Source organism: Genypterus blacodes, unplaced genomic scaffold (assembly GCF_046128005.1).
Source record: "Genypterus blacodes isolate CSIRO-AG114 ecotype Tasmania unplaced genomic scaffold, CSIRO-AGI_Gbla_v1 ptg000017l_1, whole genome shotgun sequence".
NCBI lineage: Eukaryota > Metazoa > Chordata > Actinopteri > Ophidiiformes > Ophidiidae > Genypterus > Genypterus blacodes.
The window spans coordinates 2,970,001-2,980,364 of record NW_027466831.1 but is presented as its reverse complement, the minus strand read 5'-3'; the positions used below and the strand labels follow the sequence as shown (position 1 = coordinate 2,980,364).

The 10,364-nt window shown below is 42.9% G+C and overlaps 1 protein-coding gene across 1 annotated transcript in view; it reads left to right on the top strand.

Moving 5' to 3' along the window:
* Positions 1-6,312: 6,312 nt before the first annotated feature.
* Positions 6,313-10,364, top strand: part of LOC142991236 (zinc finger E-box-binding homeobox 2) — a 25,440-nt gene continuing 21,388 nt past the window's right edge. Inside the window, exon 1 of the mRNA XM_076141289.1 lies at positions 6,313-6,550. Coding sequence (XP_075997404.1) covers positions 6,490-6,550 — 61 coding nt within the window. The 5' untranslated portion in view covers positions 6,313-6,489. The remainder of the gene's footprint in view (positions 6,551-10,364) is intronic.

Genomic DNA, 10,364 nt, shown 5'->3' with positions numbered 1-10,364 from the left:
TTCGTCTTCTTTGTCAATGAACAACACATTCTGTATTAGTGGTATATCAGTATTCCCACAAAGCATGCACAAATATAGACACGCTCGCCTCGTCTATACATACACGCAAACACTCAGGACCTTGGATCACTTGGGTTCATTTGATGCCTTTAAAGACAGAGAGTTTGCACTCCACATGTTTACTGTAAGGGTTCCTAAAGAATCTGTGTACGTATCGTTTTCAGCAGTGTGATTTATGGGTACAAATGTTAAGAGAGTGCCTTGCTCTTTCTCTCATAATGGTCCCAGCTCAGCTGTATCTAATGTTTCCAATTATAAAGCCTTCACTCATCTTTTAAGCAGACTCTTATATGACTAAGCTGAGATTATCGGCCGTGTTGACTCAGACCTGACACGTATTTACACCTTCACAAACCAGTGATAGTTGCTAATATTTGACAAAACCGAGGTACATTACAGATACAGTGCTGCTGTACGTTTGCTCTAATCCCAAAGAGGAGTAATTTGGAGAATATCTGCATGTGTGATTCAGGATTGGGTGTTTGGAAGGGAGGGGGGATTCGATCGCTATCGCTACCACTGTAGAGAAATACATATTGTATGGGTACGCCAAGGTACTTTTGTGCAACCTTTGAGCTGTATCACCTTGAAGATTGTTGCAGCTCTCGGTAGCGGAGCTAATTTTACACTGTGGCTTTGCACTGACTACAGCACTGCGTGGGAAGGTCTCTGTATCTGTCTGTCTGTGTTGATATGTACGTGCAGCAAAGACCCCACGTGGCCACATTCACATGTTGTTGAAGGTATGTTTATGTGCACATTCAGAATGAACTCATCATCCACTACAAAGCATTAGCAAGGATTAACATTTCTGGGTTTTCATGTTGGAAAAAAAGTGTACAACCTGCCAAAGACTTAAAGCGTAAAGTGACTGAGAAAACCATGCACAAATAGTTTTTGTTAACAAAACAAACTAACACTAGCAATAAGGACACGAATATTGACAGGTAGTGCTGTTCTTTAGAATGTATGAGATGTTTTGTATAAAAGTATCTTTTATATTAATGAACTCTATGGATGTTGCCTTGTGTGTTATTTTTGTAACTGTCATCCTTCATTCTGACTTTTTTGCTGGCAAAAGAATATCACCTATAGCAACAGAAAGCTATAATAGTCGCATTAACTATAATAGACAAAAGCCAAGTGTTATATTTTGTGTACAATTTTCTACATTTTTATACAAATGTGCTATATTTTACCAGTTCATGAATAAACATGTTGAGTTTGGGATGGATGGAAAACAGCTTTATTTGAATGTTGCTTTGTCTCTGAGTGACGTTTTGTAATTTGTTTCAAACACCCGAGCCTCAGTTCTGCTCAGAGGGGGTTATTATGTGGTGACATTACTATGCGGAGGGGTTTAAGATTCTCCAAACAACAACACCCCCATCAGATCAAGATATTAGTGACAAATCTATTGGTTGTCTTTTGTTTCTGTTGCCTGGTGATCTAATGCAACGGTCTGTTTCCCCCAACAGAGGGCGGTACAGCCTGAGAACAAGCACAGGGATGGGGTTTTTTATTCGCTACACATAAAGGCCCACACCTTAACTTGCAGAGTGTACAATCTATGTAGCTTGCCGCTAAGCGTCCAAGTCTAAACAAAGGGACTAACATCCTTCATTGTGATTCCTCGTTCTCAAAAGCCTGAAAAAATGAGTGAAATCAGTCAAACTTATCCGTCAGAGCTCATTCCTTTCACATCCCAAATTATCTCTCCATTTATCCCAGATTACTTTAAAAAAGCCCTGTGTGTGTGTGTGTGTGTGTGTGTGTGTGTGTGTGTGTGTGTGTGTGTGATTGAGCCGTGCCTGTCACAGCAGCCCACTCTGAGCCCCAGTGAGCTGCTGTAAAAGCGAATAAGTGTAACTGTGGCTCCCTTTGGTGACATCACAGCCTGGACGGGCTCTCTGTGGTCAGTGTGGACTGGCAACCGGGACTGCTAAGCACTGAAAGGAAAAGCGCTAAACAAGCACCAACATGGCATCTCTGCATTACAGGACATCAGACAATGGGGGCGAGAGGGGAAAATGAGAGCGAGTGACTGTTAAGATAAATACCCATAACACTATTCATACACACTTTGCTTAAAGGGACTGCAAAAGGAAACTAATAATCAGGATAGTGACTATAAATACACGTCAGTCACTTGATACACCATGCGGCATGTGTCTGTAGAGCTGAAGTAAGTTGTTGATGTGATATTTTTTCGTGGTAATCACCATTACTTTTTACAGTGTTTGGCTCTTCCTGCTCCAGGGGCCCCAGTTTGCTCAAACTATATTGGCATTGTGGTGTTGTGGCGTGGCACGGCAGAGACAGACAGCCACTACAGCCTGGCACGGGTGCTGAAGTTGACTCATTCGCTCCAGGGTGAAGCTCTCCTGAGGCACCGCTGGTTTGCGATCTGGCATGTCCACGTTTGTGATTTGAAACAATAGCCCGGCTTCCAAAACGGGGTCAGGCGGGGTGTGTCCGGAGAGGGGGAGGGGGGGTTTTGCAGATGATAGGGGATCGTCCCTTTTTTTTTCTTAGCTTTCTTTCTACAGCTACAGGAAAAAAAGAATTCTCTGCACGTCTTCCAGCGTCGTGCGGCCTGATCTGACGCATTCCAGATCAAAGCAGAGAACTTCAGAGACAACAGACACTAATTAATTTACAGCTTTTAATGTTGCAAACAGACTGGTGTGTCCTCACCAGAATCCACGAATTAACGAGGGCTCCTTAAGTGTGTATACACATTTAATGTTGCTTAATAAGGCCCAGCTAACCTTAAAGTAACTCTATGTGTCTTGTTAGATGTAAGGGAAAACACTCCTTCAGTCACACATGTATACATCATTTGCAGCTGCATTCAAAATGTTAATTTAAAGAAAACAGTAAACAAAAAGCATCTGAGCCATGGATGGTAGAAGACATGTTTGTCTGATTTTGTGATGTTGACATTGTTACCATCTTGTTTTACATACTGTAGTAGCCTATTACAGGGAGATGTGTTAAGGGGGAGCTGGCCTTGTACGGGCGATTGGCTTATCGTCCCTTCTTCCCTTTAATCACCACTATTATGAAACTAATCTATACTAAAACCACTGCTTCACATTAAAAACCTGCCAAACATTTTGCATCCAGCTGTCCTCTTTGGTTAAACTACCCAACTGTCGCTGGTTTCCCACTGAGTTTGTGGGGTTTAGTTCACTTCTTAGTAAAAAAAAAAGAGAAACCACATGCTCCCTCTCTAGATGCAAGAAGTGATTTAATTAAATTTAAGGGTAATTAAATCACTTCTTGCATCCAGAGATAGAGTGTGTGGTTTCTCTTTTTCACTATGTATTTTTTTCCACTAGCAGCACCTCACTAGAGCCCCGCGGTGTGTGTTTTATTTTCTTTACTTCCTAGTTCACTTCTTAACATATTGTCCTACGTAATAAGTGCTCTGTTATGTCTGACTATATAAATTACTGTGTTGGATGTCAAGAAAGGCTGTCTGTCCATTCAAAAAGTGGCACCTTCCGTTAGATGGTGCAGAATTAAAACATGCTTTGTCCCAACTGGGCTATAAAAGTAAATCTTTGTTTGACCTAATGACAAATTTTAGGCTGGGTGAACGTTAAAGTATCTTTGGGCTTAGCACTTTAGTGCTGTAGTGATCATCATATAATTAGACAGATGGAAAAGTAAGAGCACACTGTTGCAAACATAGCACCGGCTCACACGCTCTACGACATCATCTGCACTTTTCTGTAGAGATACAAATGGAAATGCCACAAATAAGAACTGAGTTTTTCAAATGCTAAAAAGTGGGCAGCATAATGACTTTTCTCTTTTCTTGTCTTGCCATTCAGTGGGAGGCTTTTCTTTCCCTTTGTCACTTAGGTTGGCATATAATTAACTCCTGCTTAATATGCTGTTTAAGGGCTCTCCTCCCCATGCCAGAAGCTTTGAACCCATAGGCCACAGACAAGGACAAAACCCCAGTGGGACTGCTTCCTTCCATGCTCCTCCTTGTGTGTGTGTGTGTGTGTGTGTGTGTGTGTGTGTGTGTGTGTGTGTGTGTGTGGCAAAAAACCTCCAGCTGCAGGATACACTAGTTTACTCCACACAACTAATGGATTACAGGTTAAACCACACTAAGTATGAACACCTACTTTGATAAGTGCAATTAATGATCAAATGCAAACACGTGTCATATTGCGTGTGTATGCTCTATTTCTCGTCTTTATCACTGAGCGTATAAAGCCGAGGCACATGTGAGACTTTTTTTTAATTCAAGTGTCTTCAAAAAATCTCTTTGGTTGTTTTTTAATTATAGAAAACCTGATTAAAAATGTACAAATAGCTTATCAGCTCTCAGACAGACAGTTGTGAAACGTTTTGATCATCGTCTGCATGTGAAAATGAAAAATTCACTTTGTAATCCGTATGAAAGTACTAAGTTTTGAGTCGACTGAAGTAATGAGTATGATAACTGAAGAAGCAGCTCCCAGGACCTCTGCAGCACCTCTGCACCTCCGTGACCCTCATCTGCAGCGGAGTTTATTGCCCCCTCCTCATCCTCCCTCTTCTTCTCCTCCCTCTCCTCCATCCATGCCGCCACAAAGGCATGTGATGACCCTTCTGTCCCTCTCTTTCTTCCATCCCTCCTCTCCCTCCCCACCTTCAGGATGCTTTCTCCTCCACAGTCCATTAGCAGACAAATCTGCCGCAGTCATATGATGGCTGAGGGGAAGAAGGGGTTTTGTTGCACTTTATCACCGTGACAGAACATAGAGGGGGGAAAAAGTTCTTATTTTAAATCTCACTGGGAAAAGTTGACGCGTGACAAATGGAATGTGACAAATGGAAGCGCTTGGTGATATAATATCGTAGCTTAAAGACAATCTGGTACAATTTGATGCATTGTAATGACATTATCAGAATTATTTATTTTATCAAAGAAGTGTGGAAATGAGTTTGGTCTACATCTTATTTCGAAAATCTGCCATGAAAATGATCTGTGCTATTTCTGATCAGTGAGAAGTCTTCATGTTACATCTTTATCTCTTATCTTTTAATGATTTCTTAAGGACAACAACTCCATATAACTGAATAGAGATCTTTGTTGCTATTTCTCATATGGCCTGAACATCATGCTCCTGTCATGGTGCTGTAGGGGTTTCAACTTATGCTTTGATGGCTGCAGAAGCCTCAATTTTATCAGAGAATCCACATTTATAATCGTTTCTTTAACGCAAACCTGCATTTACTTTACACCAAATCCTCCTCTAATCGCTTTCACTGTGTCAGATCCCACCTTGTTGACTCCATACAGACACATTATGCGCGGTGAAAAGCTCCCCCCGGCTCGCTCTTATTATCCCACACAGTGACTTAGAGGTGGTGCTGTGGGGGGGCTCCTGAAAGCCAAGGTGGGGGTCCTCAACGCTGACTTAAGAGTTTTATTTCGGATGTTTTTTTCAGTTGCAAAACAGATTACCGTGCAGGTCGAAGCACAAAGGGCTCGCCAACGCACTACTTCCTACAGCCATCACAGGAGTGAATGGAGGCGCAGGACGGGGTCCACGCCGGGGTCCTTACAGCGCAGGTGCGACGTGCATAACACTTAAGCCATAAAAAACACGTGGAGAGAGGGTAGGGGAGGAGGAGAGAGAGAGGGGGGGTATATACCTGAGTTGATCAACCTGAAATTACTGCACCCACACACACATACACACATGCATACACGTGAACGCACCAGACCACTTCATTGTCTTCTTGTCAGTCAGATGAGATGTCAGATTGACTCGAACGAATCGAATTTTGTCAATGAGTCGCGGCGTCGCAGCTCCCATCCCATAATGTGGAATCATGAGGCGAGAGCGTGAAATGTCAACAGCGTGACACGCTCATTCCCCCATTATCTCGATATAGCGACTTTAAACCGATCGCCACAATCACGTGAAAGCATTTTACATTTTGATATGCAAAATCGATCATTAACAGCAAAAGTTGAGGTAGATAGATTAATACGTAACCAAAGCGTGGGTGGATCTCTTCTTCTTCGTCTGATTCTATAATGCAGCAAATTGTATTAGATGTAATAACAAATATGACCTTTTCTCCGTGAGGTTTGGTAGCAGGAGCCCCGCACACACTGACCTCAGGGCCAACCTCTGCTGCTGACATCACTCTCTCCCTCACGGCTCGTCGCCTCCGCTTGGAGTCCCATCAAGGTCTGAGTCTCCCGCTGTGACCGAGGGCGATGTTTCACACCACTCACTCGCAGGCAGGGACTCGATCGGGACAAACACAACACACACGCACACACACACACACATACACACACATTCACATACACTCACACAGTCGTTTTCTGCTCTCTGCTCCCTGCGATCGATCTCCTCCTGTGGACAACTTTTTCTTTTTTAAAGAACAAGAAACGAAATAAGTGTGATGATGACAGAAGAAAGCCGGGGCAAGCGGAGGAAACAAGCCAACCCCAGGAGGAACCGAGGTAAGACGCGCTGGAGAAACTTTTCACGAGTTTGCAACTGATGCGTTCAAAACATCAGCGTAGCGTCCAGAAGCTTCTTTTATTTAAGCGTCATGTTTCCTTCAACAAAACAACTTTAATAATACGATCTTACCAAACATGTAAGCTACTATTCGGCGCTTTGACTCTATTTGTATTTTAGGCGCGCCTTTGCGTTTATTTATGGCGATGCGGTTCTTGTTGCCCCGCAGCAGCAAATTGCACAGATGCGCGGTTCACTTTCGTCAGGTTGGTTGCAGCCGTTTGGGATGATTTTGACCTGCAGGCGGACCGGAGGTGAGCGGCGATCCGAAGCCTATAGAGCCGCTGTATGTGGGGGGGATCTGATCTGATCACCATCACATCCAGTCTCGCTCCAGACTTGATGGCAACGCGTAACACTGGAAAGTTTCTCATCCAAAAAAAAGCGGAAAGAAACGCTGTCAGGAACTTTGGTGTGAAGTTTGTTGCGTTGCTTTAACTAAGAAATCGCAGTAACACACACTTTCAGTTTTTGTTGTTCACGTTGAAAGATTAATCTGCTCTGGGATCGATCCAACTCTCCAGCATCTCGCTCCTTTATCGCCACATTTGGCCTTTTGAAAGCTTCTTTTTGTAAACTTAAGGCCCACAGAATGATTTTACTGTAGAAGACATGTGAAATGATAGAGAGAAAAAGAATTAAAATTGAGAAAATACAGCAAAAGTGATGAATGAGTCGCACGTGGGGTTTTTATCAAGTGTTTTATTTCCATTTATTTGAAAATAAGTTGAAGCTAAATTAGAGTTTTGAAGTTTGGCTTTGTCACGCCTATAAATAATATTCATCCGTTGTTTACAAGATTTTAAAAGAGAGGAAAATCACTCACAGTCTATAGAGGTACATGCAAACTATTCCACAATACTTGCTGTAGGTTCACATTATGCATAAAGGTTAAATCTATCATCTATAGCTTCAGTATTTGAAAGATGATGTCATTTCTATATTTTCCTGCAAGCTGCTTCTGCTGTATTCTGCATTTACAAAGTCGTGTTTTGTTTCGGATGAAGTGTATCAGACTACAGGGACAAACAAAAGCCAATGTGAGGTGTGTGTGTGTGTATACACATCTGTGCATGACAAACACATGACACATACACAGACCCCCTCCCTCCAACCCACACAAACAGACACACACACACACAAACATTTGTTCTTCTACTCTGAATTCTTCTCCGAATTTATTTTCAGATCAAAACCCTGAAATTAACCCTTTTATTAAAATTGCACGCAATACCCTCAAAACAACCACATCTGTTTGTAAACTCAATCACATCTATTATTCATTTTTTCTTATCAATGCTACTTATAACCTAAACAAATTATAAGAAATATGTTCAATCGGCCCTTTAAGTGATCCATAAATAGCACAGAATTGAAGTGAATTGAGGATCATCAACTAAAGTGACCAAACTTTGGGGGTTTCTCCTCATTGTGCTGCTAGAAGAACACTAGAAGAACACACACACATACCCACACACACTGTGCTTGTTTGACTCTAATCTGACATATAACTGTCACACAACGGTTTGCTGTAAGCTGTGTGTTTGCTTGTTGAGTTTATTAGTTTGCTGAAAGAGTTTCCTCATTTTGATTCAGGCTGAGGTGTGAAGCTCAGCAGTGTGACACCAGGGTGAGATCCCCTCTGCCTGCTTAGCGCTAATGGGTACTGGCGTGTGTGTGCGTGTGTGTGCGTGTGTGTGTGCGTGTGTGTGTGTGCATTTAAACTCTCACCTTCGACTGTCACATCGCACTTAGTCCACCCAGTACCTTCTTCTTCTCCTTCTTCTTCTTCTTCTCATTCTTCACAAATCACCCGTGACGTCGCCCTGGTGTGAAAGCTATCAGCTGGCGGCACACTCACTGACGGGGACATGTCGCCTATCAGTCTACCTGTGAAACTGTCCAGCTTCCCTCATTCCTGCAGTGACCTCAGAGGAGAGATCAGCTGCCACTTGGGTCCACTTTGCTTTAAAGTTAGGATCTGGAGAAAGGGAAAGATCTGAAGAAGTGAATGTAGAGAAGTGGGACAGTGATATATATATATATATATATATATGGACACTGAGCGCAGAATCAAAGAGTCTGAAGCGTCAAGTTGACCTTAATCTTGTTGGAATAATGCTTGTGATATAATTTATTCTACATTTTATAATAATCTTATTATTTCTCTTTGCATCATCATTTTGTTGCACCATTACTGTTTTTATATTCTTGCATAGAATACGTGTCATGTTGAATGCACTGGATACGTCGGTGTTCACAACCCATGCAGCATGGAGGCTGTGTGTGTGTGTGTGTGTGTGTGTGTGTGTTTGTGTGTGTGTGTGGAAGTAGGAATGTTCTGAGTTGTGTGTGAACAGGGAGTTAGAGGTCCTTGATAAAACCAAATGAATTTGGCAGAGCCGAGTCAGAAGACAGCGATTAGAGGATCCTTTCCAAACCAGAAGAAAGGGAAAGAGAGAGAGAGAGGGAGAGGGAGAGAGAGAGGGAGAGGGGTGGTGGTGGTAGTGGGGGGGGGGGAGAAACAACACAGACTGACTTTTCTTCTCCCTCCAAGGCGCCTATTGATTATGTCTCTGTCTCCCCCAATAAAACTGTCAATGTCCGCCAATATCAAGCAAAGTGAGGAAATGACTACTCTTCATTCCAGGGAGATTGGAAGCAGCCTGGGACAGAAAAGCCCAATACGTCCATTAGAAAGTGACGGCCGGTGTTTGCAGGAATTAATTAGCAGAGTGCTGATAACCAATCGTACGACATCTCACCCCCACCCCCCCTTGATAAACAAAAACCCCACAATTTGTAACACCGCAGGGAGAGTGATGGCGTGATATCTTTGTCCCTGTGGATGGTGGACATAATGAAATTCCTGGCTGTAGTTTTTAATTAGGCCAAAGTTTTATGACGACAAACTGATGATCTCCTACATTATTGGGTCACTTGATAAAGAATTTAGATCCTATCTCCCTTTTTTGGTCAATAAACATGATGAGTAGATGATTGTGGCGGTGAACCCTCTAAATGAAATCATCTTTGTGAAGAAATAGAAGAGGAAGAAGTTCAGTTTCAGGTTGTGGGAGAAGATCTCAACACTTTCTTGAATGGACGCTCATCATCATCATCATCCTCATCATCATCTGCTTATGTTAATTGTTGAGTGTTGAGTTGAGAATGCTGCCAAATGGAGTAACACGCAGAGCGACACCCATGCAACTGATCCAAACCTCTGGAATCAGATGCAGGATTGTGTTTCATAAGCGCTCGTACAAACATATTTAGTCCCGTGGCCTTTCGCTTTACCATGAAAAGACTCTGCTGCTCGCTCTACACCGCTGACTTGATTTGCCTTTTTAAGCCCAGCTCTCTCTCTCTCTCTCTCTCTCTCTCTCTCTCTCTCTCCCCATTTCCCTCGTTCCCTCTCTCTCGTTTTCCTTCTTTTTTCAAGTGCCAATTTATTTAAACTCTTTTCCCCTTTTCTTCTTTCTCCTTCATTGATTTCCAAACCCCAGTCTTTGTATGCAGCTGGGGCCCAGCTGTGTGTCTGTGACTCTGAATGTGTACGCGTGTGTGTTTGTGTGTGCGTGTGTGTGTGTGTGGAGGTTGGTTGGGTGGGTAAGTTGGGGGGGGGGGGGGGGTTCTGGCACAGTGCTGCCACAGTGAGCAGAGCACACTGTACACAAAGGACTCAGAACAGCAAAAAAAAGAGAGGGGGAAAGAGAAAGAGGGAAAGAGAATAGGGGGGGAATGTTGGAA